This window comes from Cyphomyrmex costatus, unplaced genomic scaffold, assembly GCF_001594065.2.
Source record: "Cyphomyrmex costatus isolate MS0001 unplaced genomic scaffold, Ccosl1.0 scaffold275, whole genome shotgun sequence".
Taxonomy (NCBI): Eukaryota; Metazoa; Arthropoda; class Insecta; order Hymenoptera; family Formicidae; genus Cyphomyrmex; species Cyphomyrmex costatus.
The window spans coordinates 1,285,385-1,308,300 of record NW_017276855.1 but is presented as its reverse complement, the minus strand read 5'-3'; the positions used below and the strand labels follow the sequence as shown (position 1 = coordinate 1,308,300).

Here is a 22,916-nt window from a genome sequence, read left to right as displayed (position 1 = left end):
CAGAGAAATATGGTAGCCGTATATCACTCGGGACGAAACGGACAGCTGCTTTCGGTCGGTGGCAAATATCTTATCGGACCGTTTTGTATGGCGATACGTTGTTTGAGTGTGGAGGCTGAGAAAAGAAGGAGCTGCGGTGAAAACGAAATCTCTCAAAGGCGCGTTTATCAGACGATTTACAGCTTTCAGCAATTTCTTGCGTTGACAACGACCGGTTCATAATTTGTTTACCCGCATTGTCACTCATTAGCAGCTAAAGCAGCTAAGAGTTATATGTACAGCGGAAAAGAAGGTCGCGCGAGAAATCGACACCGCGCCGCTTCTATGCTAGTATACGAGACAACCGGATGAATCTTAACCCCGCGTGTGATTTCAGAGTGATAACACACACCCGGTTCTTCAAAGACTCTCGTTTGTTAGCCATCAAATAATATGATACGCGTCCCGCGTATTTTGGACATCTGCATCTGAATTCTGTGTCATACTTTTTGTCGTTTTTCTGTCAATTTTTGCCACAATTAAATTCAGGTGTAAATATATGTATATCTGTTAGAGAATGGCTGTTTACACACGTCTCGGACTGATTTTTAATCGATTTAAAACAGATTAATAACGCATCGTATCATTGATTAATTTGATAATTTGATGTAAATTAATTAAAGATAATTTTGTAGCGTGTCTGCATTCTTATTTTTTAATCGTTCTCAAGTTAAATACCGCCGGATTGTAAGTTATTTTTGTCTTTGAATTATATTAGGACGCAAGCATAACTTCCTATATTACTTATGATTTTGTTTCCTGCTATTGATTTAGTGCCATTGTAAAGATGGGACACGTGATGCAACGAAATAACGCATTTTGCGAGGCAAAGATAAAATATCTTAATAATGGAAAAGTAATAATATTATAAATTATTAATATTTCTTAATATATAATTAAGTAAACGTTCGAGTAAAATATATTCAAGTAAATACTGCACGAATAAACAACGGTATAATTTAATTACGTTCCAACAATTGCGTTATGCATTCATTTGTCTTAATTTTATAAAATATTGTTTAATAAAATTATTATTTTATTAAATTATATTATTTCATAAAATATCTTAGCGTTGTACGATCGAGCGATCATACAGTCGTCGAATAGAGGATATTAGCGTTCCATATAGCATTTTGCTTAGAGAGATGTAACGCCGACAGTACTTACATTCATCGCAGGACTCTCGTGTCTTCTCCCGCGGGATATTTTGGCTCACATAGCGCGGATAATCCGGCTTAATGTCCTCCTTGACGTGAATGAGAATGGCGCTCGTTTATCGCGAGCGAATGCGCCGAGATCTTGTCCTGTCCTTGCTCGCGCCGAAATTCGACGAAGAACGTCTCAACGGACATACAGTAGACAGATGCTACCAGAAATCCCTGCGATACCTTTCACGTCGCGAGACAAACGCCCAGCCCTTCTCAGTAATCATTTTCGATCGATATTCGGTAGCTCTTATTCGCGAGATCTTTTCTCGTAACAGTTTTGATTAATTTTTTTTGTCTCTGCGTCTATTATGATGAATTTGTAAAACTTATCAAATTTTTCTCCATTATTTGACCACTCATAATTTTATTGCGCTCAAAGACTTTTATAGTCAATATTCATTTTTTATTTATTTGCTTATTGAAGAAGTGATTTATTAAAGTCGACTACACACAGTACATTCTTGCCCTTGAATTGAAGTGAAAAATCGGGAGAGTTAAAAATCTTTGTTTGCTGTTATTAATAACTATTTATTGCTCTGAGCTTTTAAATATTTTATTAAATATCCTAGTTTATAAATATACCGAGACTCATTGTTTTCAATAAAACAACGTTGTCTTTAAATATTGTACATCATAATGTATATTTCGAGATCTATTAAGATATATTTTTCAAACTTGATGAGTTTTTAGCAGCTAATCATGGTAATGAAATGTTTGGTTGCGGAAAATTCAACACTGAAGTGTGCCAATAAATTTGAAGGTATAATGTCGGCTCTTAGTTATCCTTATAAAATTCTACAATTTCTGTGCGATGGAATTTGGAATTAAGTATATTACAAAGGAAGTAATAGTATGTTGAACACTTTTGTGATAGATATAAGTATTCTATTAGTAATATATTATGTACTAGTAAATATATCATGTTCTATGATATAAATATATTGTGTAATGATAAACGTATAAACGTTTTAATTTTACGTCTGTACTTATTATTGTTGAATCGTATTCATTTTTACTAAGAAAATATTGGAATCATGATAACGATATGAGTATGATACATCTTATACGTATAGTATACAGTGTTATTTTTAATACATATAAGACTCATGCATGTATGAAAGCATTTAAGTATTACATACTTGGACTTGGAGTGTGCATAGAACGATATTGTTTAATTAAAGTGCATGTATTTTGAAGTACTTAATTTTTTCTTATGTGTTTCGAAAAAGTATTTACGGTAAAAGGAATACATATGTATACTGCATATATATAAATATAGTATATGCATTATATATTGTATTTATTATTTTTTTGTATACATGATTAGCGCTTGCAGGACGATAGATAGGTACAACTCCGATGTAATTCCTCGTATGGAATCTCGAAGCGCGGCTCTTCTCCAGAAAAACATGTCGCACGTAATTTTCATTGTAGAACCGACGGCGAGTTACACGAACCGGCTAGATTCCGTCGAAAAACGTGTATATCCGAGCGACAATTTTCTCGATTTTCTTTCCAGCGACGCCGGTCGTGCATCTCCTCTTCGTCTCGGGCGAATATAATTCCTCCACGCGCATCCTCGGCCGAACGCACCTTGACAGTCCGTCGTCGGTTTCTAGCCCGGGGAACGGAGTCCGGTTTTTACTTACTCCAGAGAACGCGCGCCTCGAAAGCCAACGGCGCGTCCGCTGTCTGACAGCGGCCGGGATTGACTCATGCACGTTTCTATTCCGACCGTCCAGGATTTACCAGATGTCGCCGACGTGACTCGCGACCGCGTGATGTTCCTCGTGCGAGTGCGCGCGTTTCATCCCTCTCGAGTTCGTTTCAGGAACAAGTAGGGTTACCAACCCAAGACCGCAGAAAATGTGTATATTGGTTGCCAAAAAGAGTACATTTTCCAAAAGAAAAAAAAAAGGAAATGGAGAAAAAGGTTTTCTCTTTTGATTGCCGGTATAAATTCAATAAAATGACATGTGTGCAATGTAACTTCCAAATATATGTTAATGTAATAAAAGTAATATTTATTTGTGTTTTAGCAACTACATTTGTACATATAACATTATATTAAAATTGGAAAATTAAAATTAATTCAAATTTAAAAAAAAACTCAATCAAATAAGATGAAAATATTCAATGATTCCTAGTATAACAATAATTAATATAAGTCAGAAAGGGCGATATAAGAGTCAAACGATAAAATTTCATACTATGATATTTAATACTAAAATTTGACACGTATATTGACAAAATATAAATATTAAATTATCAGTATGAAAAAAATTAAATATAAAAATTACTTAAATTAAATACATGATGATCGTCGTAAAATCATCATGAATTTAATTTAAATTATTTTTATATTTAATTTTTTTTATACTGATAGTTTTATATTTTATTACTTGTCAAATTTTAGTATTAAATAGTATGAAATTTTATCGTTTGACTCTTACATCGCCCTTTCCGACTTATATTAAAAAACTCAATCTTTTATGTAACAAATGTATATATATGTACAGTCTTCAGGTGTCACGAACCAATTAGAGAGCCGCATTCGCGTCTTAAGACATTACTTAAGACAGTCTTCAAATAAGAATTGACTACGAATACCGGCCTAACACAACCTAGTACAAACCAAGCATAACTTCGTATAAATTTATAAATATATCAAATAATAGTTTTTTAAATTTTGTCTCATTTTTAAAAAAAGAGTACAATAAGTGAAAAGAGTACACTGTTTTCCGACCTCGAAAAGAGTACGTGTATTCTTTAAAGAGTACGGTTGGTAACCCTAAGAGCAAGGATCTCCGAGCCGAAACCGCTTTTCGCGAGGAACGAGCTTTTTGCGATTCTCCAGAATAAATATGTGTTCTAAATTCAGATTTAATGTTTTTATATGTCGGCAATATCGCGCGTAATGTGTTTGCGTTCTGCAAAAATAATAAATGATAAATTATTTTCGGATTACGTGGGGATATTATGTTTTTGTCAATTATATTACGGTATAAGACAACGGATGTATAACATTGTGTATAATAGTGATAACATACTGGAACAGCCAATCAAATTTGGGCCTAAATGCACTCTCTTATTGCACATCCACGGGAATGTTTTATCTGTGTTATTACTTATTATTGTAAATTATACTAGGATCACACATAAACGCGATATGAGTCTAACGATAATAAGATAAGACGCGATGGCTGCAAATTGCATGATATTTAATCTAACAATAAGTTAGCTCGTTTAATCGAGCAAGCGATCTAATCGAAGTGTACATGTTGATCGGGGGTCTAGGCAGATGTTTCCTCAGATGAAGTTTCGAGTTTCCGGTCTGGACGCCAAGGCCAAGTACATCCTTCTGCTGGACATTGTCGCCGCCGATGACTACAGATACAAGTTCCACAACAGGTAGAGGTTTTGTGTGGGAAAACAAAGGTGGACTCATAAAAATGCAAATGTAGCGGATAACTCGTGCGTTAACGATCTCGAACGTTTTCCACGATTTTTTTAACATGTACGACACGGATCTTGATGTCTGTATTTTATTTTTGCCTTTTTTCGATGTTCGAATCGTCTTAAACACAAATATATTTGTAGAACAGAATCAATGCTCTCTTACATCGTCGAGATCGTTAAAATCGGTTATCCGATTAACATCGCCGTTTCCGGAGACATTGATTTTTAAGCACGGTTCTCCGTTTTCACGGGGAACGCATTAACGAAAACTTAGCTGTGAACGGCAAAACTAATGTATACGGTGTGTCTTTTTGCGATTGCAAAATTGTTCGCAGACGCATGTTTCCCGCGTATAAAGTGAGGGTGTTCGGATTAGACAAGCAGGCTAGCTACATACTTCTAATGGACATCGTGGCATCAGACGAATGCCGATATAAATTTCACAACAGGTGATACTTTGACCCTGCGCGATCGTAGCGATTCTGGATCATTCTTTTTAATTACGAATTACATAACTCTTATATACATTAATATTCGAGCGACCTTTTGGAAGCTACGTCCAATTAAATTTTTCTTCGCCATAAAAGATATACTGTAGATAATTTTCGGAATTATACTTTGAAATAATGATCCTGGATTGGTCCTAATCGCGACTTAATACTAGTTGCACCAGGAAACTCTCCTTAAATATAAGTGTGGAGCGTGCGCTGCGAACAATTCCTCATACTCGTCGAAGATAATTTAATTATTTGTAATCCTATCCAACCTTATCGCGATCTTAAATATGGTTAATCCAACCCGCCGTGCGTGACAAATCCACGTTGAATTTCTACATTGTTTTTTTTTTGTGAAAAATCGGTTGTGGATAATATTTTGAAAATTTATCTTCAAATGTTTAATTAGTAAATTTACTTTTTTTTGTATTCTCTTGTGAACGAAGCAATATTTATAAAAAAAAAAGAAATAATGAATGTTTGATTCTCTCGCAGAAGTGCCACATAAGGGACGGTCCCATGGGAAATTATTTCGACTTGTATGGGAATCGCAAGCCTTCACATTAGTTAACCGAGATGCTTCGTGAATTTCATTTCTCTGAATTTGTCAAAAATTCCCGTGTGCTTATATTCTAAATAAATATTATAATTCTCTAAAAAATTTTGTTAAACAGTCGCGCGCATCGATAATCATTATCATATGTATCGCGACTTGCGATTTAAAAATGACTTTCGCGTATTTGCTCGTTTTCGTTTAAAGTTTCTCTCGAATTTGGCCCACCGCAAATATTTGCTTAGCTACAAAAGTGAACAGCCGTGTATTTCTTTCACGTACTTTCGCGTATACTTTTCGACGACGGCACGGCGCGGCGCACCGGGAAACTTTTTCGTAACAGACGCGTCGACTCCGCTCCGACAGAGAGGGACTCGATTAGCGAGGGGACTCGGTTCTCCATTTTGAGAAAACTCTTACGAGGCATCTCGGTTACCGATGTTCGGACGATCGAAACGCAGATCACAATGAACGATTACATCACGTCGGCGACCGCAGCCACTTTGGAACTCGTCGGACGAGTTCTTCCTTCGCGCTCGAGTTTGACCCACCTGCGACGACGGGAAAGAGTACGAACGGTGGACACGCCTCCTTTAAAAGACAACAATCGTGTCTGGTTGATGCTCGCGGTGAGTCAGAGCTACTCTCGAGCCAACGAGGAACACTAAGCAATTCAAATCTTCTTTCGGCTCGTTCTAGATCGTCGGTTTCGTCATCTGAGTTGAGAGGCGCTCAAGCGAGTTATCCACTGCCCTGCGAGGAAATTGTTGGAATCTGCTCGATTATCGGAAGCACGATTGGCGCGGTTCTCGTTCCAAATTTTAGTCGAGTCTAGCTAGATATATCGAATGAAAAAAAATGAACCGATAAATCACAATCTAATTTAGATTTTCATTCCGGCGTGGTGGACGTAAATTAAATATTCCCCGTACAGACTCCGTTTCGTTTAAGACATAAAAGCTAAATCAACTATACGAGAGAGAAAGAGAGAGAGAGAGAGAGAGAAAAGTGATGTTGAAGTAAATTATAATCTATTCGGACGTTCTTTTATGGTCTGCATTTCGATCCGAGCGGTTTGTCCTAAATAACGATGAAGAGCATTTCTCGATATCTTGATCGTTGTCGAGGCATGTTACACGTGGCGAATTGCATCCGGTAACTTTCTAATACATTCTTACGCGTGTTACGAGCAGTAGGTGGATGGTGGCGGGTAAGGCGGACCCGGAAATGCCGAAGAGGATGTACATACATCCGGACTCGCCCAGCAGCGGCGAACAGTGGATGCAGAAGGTCGTGAGCTTCCACAAACTCAAGCTCACCAACAACATCAGCGACAAGCACGGCTTTGTAAGTACTGTACGTAACGCCAACCAAACAATTACTTACTTATACTATAGCTACTCTAAGCTTACCTCTTCAGTTTGCAATTAATCGCTAAACTTGAACCTGCCTAAAACGTGCGTGACAGGCCGGTTCAAAATATACGAATGTATAAGTACTTTCCGCGATACTCGATTAAATTTTTTACAACGATGACGATCAGTGGAACAAACAAATATTATATTATTCAATCTATTTAGTTTTACGTTGCACCTTGGAAAGATGTGACATTTTTATATCGATAAAGAGAGCTGACGCTTCTGTCTAATTAATAATCCAATTTTAAAAAGGGGCGAAATAATTCACGAAATCGATCGGAAAACCGGAAACAGAGCAGTCGCGTTCCTTCACAAACGGGGCTCCGTGAAGCGCGCGCGATCGGATTTCTGCGCGGATACCTAACCGCAGTGTAATCCTGGGATTAAGTTATCGCGATGGATTTCGCCGTCAAGTAGTTTCGCTCTTTCCCTCGCGCTTCTTGTCCGCCTCGCGCTCCTCTTATTCGTCTTCTTCCTCTCTATTAGCCTCGACCGCCTGTCCCCTTATAGTTCTCGTCTTTTCTTTCTTTTCGACGCGAGGTGCGCGGAAGCCAGCATTAACTAAAGACGAAGCCTGTCCCCTTTCTGCGGCTATGGTGGTTCTGTCTCTTTCCCCTATATACCACGTCCTTTTTTTTTGCGAATCCTTTTTGCGGCAGCCCGTCGGCGTCCTTTGAAGGATCTTGCATCGCTGGCTCGTGAAATCTAGTCCTCCTTACCCAGAGCCCACCCGATGTCAATGGCTGCGGCTGTCGTGCAGTGCGTGGCAGATCGACCTTTGTTAAAACCACTCCTCTGCCTCCTCTCTTCTCTCCCTCTTTTCCTTCCTTCTAATCTTCTCTTTCTTTCGACGTCTCTCTTTCTCTCTCGTGCGTAAACATTCTCATAAACACGCTTCGCGCGAAGAGAGGAAAGCGAATGAGTATTTATAAGAGAGTGAGATGAATACGAGGATGTATGAATGAAGGAAGAGAGAGAGAGAGAGGCAAGGACAAACGGACAGATTGTCGTCGAAAGGTAATGTGGCCACGACATTATGTATGGTTCACCTACAACGTGTGATGGGGCAGCGGGCGTACGTTTTCCTTAAGGACTCTCTCTCTCTCTCTCTCTCTCTCTCTCTCTCTCTCTCTCTCTCTCTCTCTCTTTCTTTTTACTCTTCATCTCGGTAGAGAGGCAGGATCCAGTTTGTGCACGAGCCCAGAAAATGCCTCTTGAAAATATCTCCCAAACCCTTTTCTGCCCGCAGCTAATAGATGACAGCCCCTTTTCACCTGGTCCAACCCTTTCCAGATTTACGAATGATTTGGTCCGGAAGAGTTTTTTTTGAAGGATTATATATTTTTCACGCTATCTGAAAAACGATATCCGTAAAAGCGATGCGTATGAATACAAATTTGTCAAGAAAAGTGAGGATGGTTGCTTATCAGTGTATAAGAAAAAGTACGATTTGTTTTTCTTTCGTATATGAAATTTGGAAAAATAATCTTAAGTGGATCCCGTATTTTTGAAGGCAAAAAAAAAGGAGAAAATTTATTAGGAAGACCACTTTAGTCTAATTAATGTTTTCTAGGGTGTTACTGTAGAAAGAAATATATTTACACTAAAAATTTGCACTTTAAGTATTAGAAATAGTTCTGCACTGACTAAAAAGGCTTTTTTCTCAGAACTATTTGAAAAAATCACATTACAATTTCTTTAATGTACGTAAGCTGGTGTGTAATATGACGGCAAAGATGTGACATTAAAAAATGTAGATGCAAATTGAATAGTAGACAAAAAAATTTATCAAACAATAACGTATCTTTTTATATCTAAATAATTATCTTGTATGCGTTAATAATTATTAAAATCGCTTTAAAAAGTTCTACCTACAATACATAAAAATATATGTATGTCGTATTCTCAGATTCAAAAAATTTGCTGTTACTTTTTCTACATACATCTGTAAAGATAATAAAAAGTGGAAGTGCTTTGGACCAACAATAAATTTGAAGAATCATCGTGAAACTTGACTTAGGGTTTGACTTGAATTTTGTGGAGATTTAATCGTCTTCCTACTTAGGACAGGCGGTTGAAGGTCTTTGAAGGAAAAGTGAGAAGAAGCGAAAAATTAGCACAAATATCCTTTTGACTGTAATCCTAGTGTTACGCGAAGGGAGGAAGGGAGGACGACGCACCGGGCCTTTTGTCGGGAAATCCTAACGTAGCAAACAAAAACGAGACACTATACGGCCGAGTCCTTCCGAGATGTCTTCGAGAGCAATCTTAAGGGAGAGCCTAGGCCCGCGAGTAAATATCGGTGAAAGGCTGTCGAGGACCGCAAACAGGAAACTGACGGTGCGTTACCAGAACGGTTGGAGGCATCCTGGCGACGCGACGACAGCGGTTGAAAGGACCTCGTTACTCCCGTTTTAAAGCGACACCGCGTGCGCTTCTTCAGGTGCTAGTAAGCATTAGGCGTGGGAATATTTGACAGGATGAAAGTCGTAGGTGCGGAACTGTTTTTTAAATAGAAGCTGAAATACATTGAAATATATGTCGTCTCACCCTAAGTTCCATACATAAATGCAATGATATGCGTATAAGAAATGTCGTAAGGAAATAATTAGCTTTTGAATCGACACGTGGTTCTCTCTCTCTCTCTCTCTCTCTTACAAAAGCAGAAAGGCAAAATGTATAAGATTAAAAAAATTATTACGCATAATATTTTGCTTAGTGATTAACTTGGAAAGAAAAGGGCAAAAATTAAGCTAGCTTAATTTTTTAATAATTTTTTATAATAGATAGATTTGCTTGATATATGTATATCGGCGTTGCATGTAGTTATCTGCGCTTGACTCCTAATGCCCTTTTCTTTTCAAGTTAATTTTTGATTTATACAGGAGTTTGTTATTTAAGAATTATTATATATTTTGCTTAGTGATTAAAAATATCAGTCATTATATTTTTTTTTATTCCATGTTGTTTTAATCGCTATTTATTTAAAAATAGATTTTGTTTGTGTAAAATGAGATTTTTACTTTGAAAATGATATACACATAGTTTTTATACGCTGCTGTTACCATTTCTGAGTCGCAGTCGTTTGAAATATATATACAATTTTCATTCTTTTAACTAACCTCGGGCACAGACGACCCCCGCTTTTTATTAATTGTCGGCGGTTATCTCTCTCTCTCTCTCTCGTTTCGGTTGAGACGCGTTATCATCATTATGGCTTCCCACTAATGAAGTAGTTCATCGATTCGGCGAGCGAATCGCTTCGCCGCGGGACACCCGAAATACTGGAAATACTGGAATCACGAGCTACTTTCCTTCAGGTTAAAGATCGTCTTTTAGGCGCATTCTCTCACTTTGGTTGGGCTTCTTGGCGCAATGTCTTCAATTGGCATCCCTTACTCCGCGTACTTAAACATATTTCGTTATACTTTGACGTTATTCTCTAATCCATTAGTCATGTTTTTTTTTCAAAGCCATCGTTATCGTTTGCATATACAAGTCTATTGGATATTTGTGAAGCGTTCGTGTAGAATAAGAACTTACGTTAAAATACTTAACATCTTGGAATTTAATGCTTTTATCGAACGGCATATCGAAAAGCGTATACACTTTTATCGACATGTTTCGTGCATTTACATAATTCTTCAGTGGGCGAATGCAATAACGAATACTAAAAACTTCCAGCTCTATAAAATGAACGTTATTCTATCGAAACGTTAGTGGCGTAACGATTCGCGATAATCTTTTATTTCGTTTCTCTTCCGCATCTCTAAATACACTGGTCGTCCACCCACCGTGACCCACATTCGACGAATGACATTCTGATGAATCGTCCGCGGCGAAGTAGGTAGTATACAGCCGAGAAACTATTTCATAGGCGCGAAATTTCGGTATCGTTCGATACGTGCTCGACATATCGCTCGGAATTCCGTTTGAAATCAATTTCCAATTTTCGCCCGGCCGTATAGCGCGGGCCGCTATGCACGAGCATGTAGCGGGCGCATCCGTACTCGCGCGCGCGGGCAGAAAAAAAAAAACATCGAGGAAACGGGGGTGAATTCCTTTTTCAATTTTCCGAAAAAATTAAAATGGGGGAACAATCGGTCTGTCGAACGGAGAGCGACCGAAACTCGATCAAATGTGCCTCGCAGCTTTAATTATCCAGCGCCCAGCGGCGGAGCTTACAGAAGCACACGGTCGAACGGCGCTCGTGATTTGTTTAGTAATGGATACGTGCCTGTAGTAGTGTTCGTTAGTTGACATTCAGCGATAGACCGATATGGGACGCGGCTTATCCGAGAGATATAGCATTTCCCATCTGCCTGCGCGCCTCTCCCGTCATTGTCCTCCCCGCGACGTTTGCGCATTCCGCGTTAGGATCGAGGACCGCGTGTGTTCCAAGATAATATTTAATAAGATCCGCATTACGACGCGACGTAAGCTTCGATTATTTGTTCGCGGGAAACGAAGATAGCCGCGAAGGCGATTGGCAATCGCGCGCGCGCGCGCGGCTCTCGTAACGGCTTTACACGTGTATTCGCGCCGCGGCCGCGTGCAAATAGGACACACGCGGTTATCCGCAAGCCGCGTGCACGCTCTTGCACAGAACGACGCATATATAGAAGACGCATACGAATCATATCGGATTATACATTAGATCGCCGGTCTCGTTGCGTGCGTCGCGTGCGTCGCGTGCACGCATATATACGCACACTCGTTCATTATACGATGGCTTCGCGTGTCCCCGAGGCGTCGTGCATGCATATGCGTGTGTGAGCTTCGACTCTCGGCGCGGGAGCCATTTTGCTGTCCGTCGTGCGAGGTGCACCGATTCGATACGTGTCGTGTCGCGGACATTAAAGCCCTGGGCCGCGCGCGCGGCTGCATGGGAATCGCGATTAGTCATGAAAATCGCAACGAGATTGCGCCGCGATTTCCATCGCGCGACTCATCCGCACGCGGAAGTTGCGCGCGCGGTTATGGTATGCCGCATGCGGGACACGCGCGAAAGATGCTTATCTCGTTGACTCTGCAGCCCACGGTGATTCTTTGATAAGCCTGCCCGTTTTATAGCTGAATAGTTCATCCTCGTTTTTTCTCACCTTGTCGAAGGAAAAAGAGACAGACTGTGCGAAAAGTTCGGGTAAAAAGAACAGATCTTATATAAGTATGTTGTGGACATTATAGGTGTACGCGAGAAAAGGGAGAAGGGGGAGACACTTATTGCTTTCCTAAATTTTGACAAGATAATTGTGAAAAATTTGAAGATAAAAAGTTAAATGCTCATTGGTCGATGCGTGTCATGGACAGTAGTTGTGCATCGGTATCTGAAACTTTAACTTATAGATATAGATATAGATCTGGGAATACTTTTGTCGCACCATCCAAAAAATTACGTAGGAGTCTCAAGTAAATGATAGGCATGCTGCAAAAAGTTTTAACATTTCAGCAACAAATTTATGCGTTTTATATAGTTATTGTGTAGTTTTAAACAAAATTATTTTCAAATCTATATAGCTAAATTTTTACAGATATTTCAGCAAAATCCTAATCGCTCTTTCCGTGTACGACAGTTAACTGAAAATTCTCTTTAGTTAAAATATCTGTAATACAAGTATTTTAATAAACTTTGTATAAAGGTCAAGTTTTTCCCTCTCTCTTCTTCTGACTGAAATTCTAGGTACGTTTCTATTATGAAGGGATTCAGACGCAACCTTACATTTGATTTAACGTTCTTATCTATTAGAATATATATCATCGACATTTAGAATGGACCGCTGATGGTAGTGGTGGGGGTAGAAAGACGAGTAGAGTGAGAAGCAGAAATAATATGATCGTTCTTTCTCTGTTTACTGAAGCCTGATTGATTGTTGGATTAACAGCGACCAATAGTAATCAGTAGTTATATATCAGTAAACAGAGAAAGAACGATCATATTATTTCTGCCTCTCACTCTACTCGTCTTTCTACCCCCACCACTACCATCAGCGGTCCATTCTAGATGTCGATGGAATATAGAAGCCAAAGATTGCTTAAAATGATTGCGTTCGGTGTGTAGGAGCCTTTATACAATCACGATCGTGTTTATATCCGCGCTTGCTCACCGTTGACAATTACGATCGTTGCAACCTTTGCAATTTGTGTAAGTTATCGCTGTCCGAAGAGATCATTCCAGTTTTTATAGGTGCGCATTTTGTCATTATTTACGGCGTATAAATTGACATTTAATATTCTCCGCGTGTTTCGAAAACGCCGCTGTCCTTTCGCCGCACGCACCGTCAGGAATCCGTATCGCTTTGTTTCTCCGCGCCACTATTTATCTAATAATCAGCGAAGTGTATCCTTTATGTTTTACTGACACACGCACTTTGTGTCCCACGTGTTTTTCAAGTGCATTAATCGCGACTCATCGCCCTGTACTTTTATACCACCAACGGTTGCACGTTCTTCGTCTTCAACTTTATCAGGCACTTTACTTATTTATATGGTGACACAGCTTTTGCTAGAAAATGATGAACGATAAATAATAATACCAATTCCGTGAGATATATATTGTATACTCGTTTCGCTTTTCCACATACATTGTTTTTTCTCAATTTAAATCTCGATCTTACTCCTCGTTTAATCGCAGCTGCATTCTCTTACATAATTTTCAATTCTCATCTTATATCGCGTAGTATTGAACCCGCGTCACGCCCATTTTCAGACCTGTGCAAAAAAAGAAAAAAAGAGAACCGGCTCGCTTCGCACGCAGGCATTACTAAATCATTTGCCCGCGGCTGAGTTTCGCACGCACTCCGCAAATTTCCCTGGGGGTTCGCCCTCCGGCAACAATCGAGCGCGAATTCTACTACGAATTCTAGTCGATACGAGAAGAAAAGAGATCCCCACCTGGCGTATTATCGTCCGACGAGGCTGATACTTCGGTACAGTCGAAGGAAAACTTGTGCGTCTCTTTGTTCCGTAGTTACTCTCTCCTCTCTCTCTCTCTCTCTCTCTCTCTCTTTCTTTTTTTCTCATTCTCGTTTTATGTACCTCGGATCGATTTTTGTAGCTAGGATGTAGCTAGTATGTCGGTGTGGAAATTCCTAAATCCTCAATGAACGTGCAGTTAACGACAGATATATCTGTAATAACTAACGAGTTAAATCTTATGTATGATTGAAGAACGTATCATTGTACATCGCGTGAAAAATGTATGCGGCCCTACTATCTCCTCTCTTTCTCTCTCTCTCCCGGTACCCTATACTTTTGACGTCGCACACCGCCCGTTTGCTCGGCTCCATCCAACGTTTACTCAAGACACTCCGAATTAACGAGCGCGGCGCGCTCATTTGCAGCTTCATGGCGGCGCGGCTGATTCCAACTTGACCTAGCTATCTCTGAAAATTTTATATGACTCCCGAGAAGCCGAGGTGGCCGTTCGCCACAACGTGGCGCACGCACCGTATATATACATCCGCATTTGCCCCGAGAGAAGCGGCCCTCTCGGATTAAACGGCGATTAACGATCGTGCATTCCGTATCAAGACATCATCGTGTATCATCCGCGACGGCCGGAGCACGAAGGACTGCGCGCTGCGGTGCCGGGCAATTTGCGTCCGTCGAGCGAGAAACGGGCGTGGAATCCGGTTGAGGCGGCCGCCGCCGCCGCCGCTGCCGCCGCGGTGGCTCCTGATCGTTATAATAAATGGGATAATGACATAACGGGCACGCCAGGATCGGGAACGCGCTCGGGTTCTAACGTCGTAATTATTACTTTCGGCTCGTTCGCTCACTCGATATGTTCTCCCTGTGGAAACGCGAGAGAGGATGCGTCACCGAAATTGCGCGCTCGTACAAGGAAAGACTGGTGTTTTGGGCGGGTTGTACGAAATGGACAATATGACAGTGTCTACCACCTACGTTACAAGACACGCGAGCTATTTTCTCGCGTGTGATTTGCATAGGCCAGACACGTAAGATATATATGCAGAAGAACTTGCAAGCGAGACTTGCAAGCCGTATAGGTTCGCTTCCTGCTTTCAAAGCAGCAAAGTCTTCGTGAAAACTAAACTTTTACTCGCGTGTACGGTGCGTGGACGACGTAACGTTCATCGGTTCGATTTTCAGGAGAAAACTTAAAGGTGGAAGTAGACAACTCTGTGATAACAGTTGCAACATTTACACGTAAGTAAGCAAGTTGATGAGTGAAGAAGGCGTTCGCCAACTGTCGACCATCCCTTTGCTTCATTTATTTATTACTTTATTCAGTTATGTGCAATGCTTCTACGTGGTCCTCTGCGGGTTCAATGAACTCTGTGTACACCGCGAAAAGATCGATGATTGAATATCAAACGTAATTCAATTAAACATGTCCAAGTGATGCAGAAAGAGACAAAAATGAACATCATGTAAGCATGTAGATTTGAATAAGAAACAAATATCAAGGAAAAAATTCAAATATCGTAAGATGCGCTACTGCAGGAATATGGAAAGAACAATTTTGTTCGAGTATTTAAAAGTTTAGCTATAGATATAGGTTTGAAAACAATTTTGTCGAATTATTAAAGTAATTACGTAGGAATTTTAAGCAATACTGTAAAAAGTTATGGCATTCTAGCTGTTTTATATATCTTTTTTTTTTTCACGCCACTTTAACAGCCCTCCTTTCCGTCGTTCGTTAATCAACGACCGCGTACGCCACGCTTGTCTGTCGAATGACTAACCGGCTACCTTCTATTTTCCCCGTCTTAATGCCGACACGACGTTTCTATAGGTGACGCTCGGTGAGCAATTTAACGAGTAACGAGAAATCCACGACGCGAATTTCATTACCACTAAATTGGAGTCATACGTCGTTTCTCGCCAATAAAACACGGAGTGAATGAGTTCGATATTTGAAACGGAACGCTGCATTCGAAATCTCGGAGTATTTAGTGAGTTAATAATCTACTTGTAATTCAGAAAACACATGTTCCATGATAAACTTTTGAATAGTCCAAATTTTAAATTACCGATACCTTGATACACATTGCCTCATACATATTATGTTTTAATTAATGCACAAAGTTAGGTAAACTATAACGACGAAGATGTACGCCTAGCTTACAACATCACAGGACAGCGATAACGAACAGCTTTTCTTATTCTTGATATGAAGAAGATAAATCTCTTGAAGAAGATAAGCTATTTCCGGTCGTCTCCCCTGATATTTCTGCTTCCGCGCGTGCTCTATCTCACTTCCCGGATGTAAAAACTCCGCTTTTCCGCGTTTTAATATTCAATTTGTAGGTCGTTACACGGATACGTCACCTGTCGTGTTTCCGACTGAAAATTCCACGACCGAGCGCGCGCGGCTGCTCTCGGATTCGCCTAGTTTCGCAGCTGTCATTGTTCTTTAGGCTAGTGATTTTTCGCAAAACCCGTCTGCGCGATATCTTGGCGAAGGTTCGAGTATGTCGCGAGCGTGTGACAGCTGTCACTCAACGGGACATACATCATCCACGAGGTTGGCGTATATTATTCCCACAAGCAGCGGCATTCGTTTCGGCAAGGTCGATTTATTTCACGCGCGCCAGAACTTACTAACTGTCCGTCCCGATAGCGAAACCAGCCATTTATACTTTGAGCGATCTAATCGAATCGATGAATTTTCCACAAGTGCCCGCATTACGACGGACATTGAATAATCGAGCGTTTTACGGAATCCCGAATGCGTAATTGCACGCCCGAGGACAGACGTGTGTGGCTCGTTAAGTGCAAATTTAATATCGCGCCGCGACTATCTGATCGCGCATCTTTGTCATAAATCGTCATTTATCTGTAGTCTCGTTAAATGCTGTTATTATCTCGTATATGTATAATACTTCTTTGATTGCACCTTTATTTTTCACATCCTCCAGAAAGTAAGGGTGAACAATAAAAAATCACAGAAACGATCAGACGCGTACCATCGTTGCTGTTATGTATATAACTGTTTAATCTAGCGTGAGAGATGGAATTAGCGATTAAATTAGAACGAAACGGAAGAGCGCAAAAATCGAGCCTCGCGGCGTTTCTCGATTTCGCCAACGGAGACGCGCAGTTAAGAGGAAGCCATAAATTGATCTTAACGAAAAGAGACGAGAGTTCGGGTGAAGTTGAAACGAGATAGGAATGAGTTTCGTTGGGGTCACCGATGGATTTCCACGGTAAGCTCTCTCTCTCTCTCTCTCTCTCTCTCTCTCTCTCTCTCTCTCTCTCTCTCTCTCTCTCTTGTCCTTTCTCTCCCTGTGTATATACGTGGTAGGGCGCCGAAGGGCGCGTAGAGAGATAGAGTAGGTCGGTTTAATAGAATCGAACAGGCGGTAAGGCGATCCCGGACGATCTGTCTTTTGCCGCTGAACGGCCCAATCGAAAACCCTCCTGGCGACGTTTGACGCGACATTTCCTCACACCCGCTCATCCATGCCTCTTAACATCAGCAAACAGCCTTCGTACAATGTCTCTAACGGATGTCCGCGAGCTGTTTCATGGGGTAAGACGCGCCCTCGCGCGATCCGAAAGTGATGGATTCCTTGAGATACTCCTTAATGTTACAGGGCGAAAGATGGCGACGATATAAGCACTATTTTGTTCAAGGAATAAAATATTTCGATTCTGTCGAATATATTATAAAAAAAGGAATGTCTGAAACATTCAAGACAATTATATAAAAATACGCAGATTTGTCAGAATATGGAAGATACACGTATCGACTTTGTCTGAAGCTTTTTAGATTTAACCCTCCATGGCTATGTTGGACTTTAAAAATGCAGTTGATTGTTTAATTGTGAATTTTTTAGCGGATAAATTTAAATCTTAAAAGTAAAAAATAAGTAAAATACGATCCAATTTCTGTGCGATAATAAAAATTCGTTGTTAAAGCTTTCATAAGTATGTAAGAATTTTTCAGTGTGTTTATACAGTCCGGGGGGAGTAGTAAACAAAAATCTGCACTAAAGTTTGAAGCAACCAGGTTGCGGACGAAGAATGAAAATTTTACATTGCCAACGGAGAGTTAATTAAAGACGAGATTATATAATTTATGTCGCGCTTTATTATCGGAGCGTCTCCGTGCCTTTGACGCTCCTCTTCAATTCTTTCTTGCCGAAATTGAGCTGGGAAGTATTCTCGCGCGACTCGAGACGAGAAAATTCGGAAGATAAAGGGACGTTAACGAAGCCCACAGAAAAGAAGGCGGTTAGGAGAAAAAAATGCGACATTCTTATTCTTAGTAGGTAGTTTCACGATGTTGCACCGTTTGCTCACTTTTTTCCGCGGTTAAACGACGTCGCACGCGCAGTGCGGAAACGGAGCAAAGAAAGTAAAATTAAAAGGTACGCGGGAGGGGTTAGCCGGCAAGCGGTTTAAATAAAAAGCACGGTTCTTTTTCTCGCTGCTCTCTCAATGAAGAACGGGCGCTCTTCCGTTTATGAGACTCGCGACGGAGAGGAAACGAGAGCACGTGCGGTTATCATTCGCACGCGAATACAGTAGGTTTTTTTAATTTTCCTCAACGTGCAATTTTCGGAACACGCGGATCTAAACTCGATAATAGCGAGTATACGAGCTTTAAAAGCGCGCCTTTCTTTTTTTTTTTTAAACTGCGCAAATTCACCCGTATTTCAATGTTATTAGTTAGTCTTTATGTCTTGACGCGTAAATATCGAAATACGTATGGCGAACGCACGAAACGCGATCCGGAATATTTACCGCATTCGAAACCGCTAGAAACAAAATTAGAAAAAAAAAAAAACAGAGAGAGAGAGAGATAGTTATTCCGTGCACGTCGGTGATATTCAACCGGATAATTGCGCGCGGTGAATCAGATTGTTCGTCGTGTATCTCTTTGTCGAAATTCGCATTTTCGCCCCGTTTTGCCGAGCGGGCGATATGAACGCGCCGCGCGATTTTCGGCCAGGCGAATTTTCCGCGCGGCACCCCGTGAAATTTTCGACGCCGGCCGCGGGATATCATTTCCACGACCTTACCGGAGGCAAAGTAAATTTCGCCGGCATTTTCTCCGCGGGCAGCAGCGGCGGGAGGGGCAGGAGCGTGTGTGTGTGTTTTTTTTTTTTCGTTTTCTGTTTTCTGTTTTGGATATTTCCATTGTTGTTCGCAACGCGGAACACAGCGGAGTGTGTCCCCTCCGTTACCCACGTGCGCGTGAGCGCGCGTTATATCGGGGGTGTGTCGAATCCGGACGCCCTGAGTCTCGCGGCAAATTGAAAAAAAAATTGGATACCGACCGACTGTTGAGCTCTCTATTGCCATTCTATTAAAAAATACCGGCGGCGGCGGCGGCGGCGACGGCGGCGGTGGTCGGAGCCGCTTGCGTTTCGTTGCGTTGCATTCCCCTCGTGCACGCGAACGCGTTAAATGCATCTAGCGCAATTTTCTATCAAATACGTAGAGTCGACCTCCGATATATACGTACACTTACGTGTCAAACATTTGACAGCTCGTGACAAGTGTCCCGGGGAACGTGATGCGTGTCGACGCGATAAAATGCAGCATAATGTAAATTGGAATTAATTACTATGCATTATTCCATTCTCGTACGGTAAGATACATCAACGTGACATTGTATTTATTCGCGAGCGCACGTAAGCACCGAATGGATCGGAAAAAATAGAAAAGCTTATCAATGAAAAATGATTGGTGTTTACGTACGAGATATGTAAAATCGTCAATAAAGTATTATTTGATTTTATATAAGTGAACGGCACTTTGGTTGGAAATTTTCATATCGCACAGATACTCTAGAAATTAAACCTTCCATTCTCCCGATTGTCGATTTTTCTGCACGAACAATCTCTAATATATATTTACATACAGTTATCAAAGATATAGTAACGAATTTCGCGGGTTTATCTTGTCGCATAGAAATCGCATTATATACAAAACTCTTTTTTGCTCTTTGAATAGAAATCTCTACGCGTGTATTTTTCACGCTATTATAATATTTGCTCGTCGATAATATTATTCTGCGCGTAAGAGGATCCATCGATCCGTCCAGATCGCAGGCGACTGCAACGGCGATATTCTCTCCCGGGGCTCACTTTGGATGTAAATCTCACTGTGCGCGATGAAATAACGACTCTCTTTTATCTCCTCCGTGCTGTAAAAGAACGATTGTAATCCGTACGTAACACCGTCGCGCTTTAATTCACGAGTATCGTGCGAAGTACGTGCTTCCAGGAGCGCCTCTCTATCGCGAGGACGCGGCGTGCATGCGTGTCAACGGATAGACCGAGGGATGACCGTTTTTAGCCACCCTTTGTTCCTTCCTTTTCTCGACGCGATGCCGGGAACAGACTGCGGAAGACTGTGAACGGGGCTCCGCCATGCAGTTTGCCCTACATCCGCGCGCCGTGCAGGGCAGGATGCGAGCGCGTGTGAGTGGCGCACACGTACCTGCATAAGTGCGTGCATTGCGAGTGCATTGCACGGGTCCACCACTGCCGCCGCCGACGTCGTCGTCGTCGTCGTCGTTGTTCGTCGTGGAGCATACGAGCGTCGGGTGAAGCAAGTCGAAGGGCGTTTCTAGAGGCGGTCGTCGTCCCCACCAGGATGAGGAGCATTATGCGGGGAAGGGGCACAGAGGGGACATATCGTATATCCTGGTGGAAGGGCCGCGTCCCTCCCCGACGACGAAAATGCCCAGAACAGGCTTTTATGTGCGCGCGCGGCCGATGCATCAACGAGAACGAGAGAGAGAGAGAGAGAGAGAGACGGGAAAAGAAAGAAGGAAAGAGACGAAGAATATATACGTATTATAGATATGGTCGATTAATCCACTAATGGATGAACGAGATGACTTACATTTTAGTGTCTCTCTGAAATCGATGACGGTTCCGTATGATTTTTCGAAGCGTCCGAAATCTCTTGAAAATTTGAACGACGCGCGGAGGAAGATGTTCTTAAATTTACATTTCACGAACTTGCAGAATTCTCAAGTTAAAGCAAAATCTTGGTGGCAACTGATAGGAAAATCGTTCGTACCTTTTAACTTTTTTTGGTGTAATAATATAAATACACACAAAAATAAATTGTTTTTTTTTTTCCTTTATAGAAACAAGATGTGGTATTTGTGTTATTGTTGTACAGACTAGAGATACAAAACCTTCTTTGCTTCCTCTTCCCGTCGGTAGTGTCGCATAGTTCCGGAAGGAAAGCACATTCCGGGGATGTATAGTGCGTCACGGTATAGTGCGATGTTGTCGGAAGGTAAATATTAATTAGTGTTACTCCGCGTTCATCTCGTTCTACGCGTGGCGCAACGTTAACCCGAATAAACACATTTTCGCCCGGCAGCGATCGCACCTTCCGGGATTTCAGCTGCCGCGAATAATTAAACGACGAGCTCGAATCTGGAAATTGAATACCTGATTGCTGCATTTATAATTATAATTTTGTGTTTTCTCTTCAAGAAAAAGGGTGCAACGCAAACGTGAGAAAGAATAAAAGGGCACGACGCGAGAGTGACTCACGATTCGTTTTTATATCATATTTTAATTTCCTCGTAGCTAGCTATTATACTACGTATTGTATTTGATATGTGTGTGTAGGTAAATCGAAATCATTGAGACGAAATGGAATGACATGCGAAAGACAAATGCGCTTTAATGTCGTTTCGTTGCCAATCGGTTTTTCTATCGACTATCGTTATTATCGACACGCATTTGCACACCTTTTGCGCTGTCACGCTACTAAATGTCATATTTATCGGACTGTTTATCTAATCGCTTCACGACGCATCGGCTCCAGATCGGACGTTTCTTCGTGAATCGAGGTCATTAGAGTTTAACGAGCCTGTAATTATATCACTGTGCCGCAACAGCCGCGCTGGGAGCAAACAAAAGCGACAGTAGCGGTGAACGATATACAAAAATTGCGTTCGATTTCACGTTGTCGATTAGAAAGCTCAATGAACGCGCGGAATAAAAATATCCCGGCGCGCGAGAATGGACGACGATTTTGTCCGTCAGATGAAAACATTTGCAGTTTTCGATAGGGTCGAGCGAAATATTATCACGCGATATATTTGAATTGTTCCCGATTCGCAATCGATCCCGATAACCGTAGGCCGTAGTGCGTGCGGCGCGTTTCCTCCCCATTCTGTATTTACATTTAAAATTACAGCGGCGAAATTGGTCGCTGCAGAGGAAAAGAGCAGCCCCAAAAAATTGATGTGATAAAAACCTGTGAATGCCTTTTTCGCCAAAAATTGTGTGGTCGACAAAAATAGAAGGATAAAGACCGCGCGCGTTCGCGAAAAACAGCATTAAAAAAAAGGTGTATAATGGTAGAAATAGAAAAAACCTGGCATTCCGCGACGATGTACAAATTGCAGAGGTATCTTTAACTATTTATCTTTTCTTTCCTCCGTGACGCATAAATGAGAGTAATAAGAGTACTACTCTCTATTTTTTACAAAGGAAAAATGAGAGTTAGGGCTATTCGAGAATTAAAGTTTTATTCTATTTTTCGTTCTATATTCTCTCTCTGTCTTTCTCTATCATACATCTGCTACCAATCGGAAAATAAAATATACATATGTTTGACTTTTAAAAGTTTTCTAACGGTACTAGATTAGCTCGGAAAAGATGGCGGACGTAGCGAATATCGCTGGCAACGCTATTTGTCGTATAGAACGGAAAAGGAGAGATGTAGTGAGGAGAAGCAGCCCTCTGTGGGTTTACCGCTGCCGTTGAAGCGTAAGACCGACAAGGCTCTCTTC

At 41.2% G+C, this 22,916-nt stretch overlaps 1 protein-coding gene across 1 annotated transcript in view; it reads left to right on the top strand.

The window, feature by feature from the left end:
- The window catches only part of bi (T-box transcription factor bifid), an 88,534-nt gene that overhangs the window by 30,975 nt on the left and 34,643 nt on the right, over positions 1-22,916 (top strand). Inside the window, exons 3-4 of the mRNA XM_018541007.1 lie at positions 4,545-4,658; positions 6,947-7,109. Coding sequence (XP_018396509.1) covers positions 4,545-4,658; positions 6,947-7,109 — 277 coding nt within the window. The remainder of the gene's footprint in view (positions 1-4,544; positions 4,659-6,946; positions 7,110-22,916) is intronic.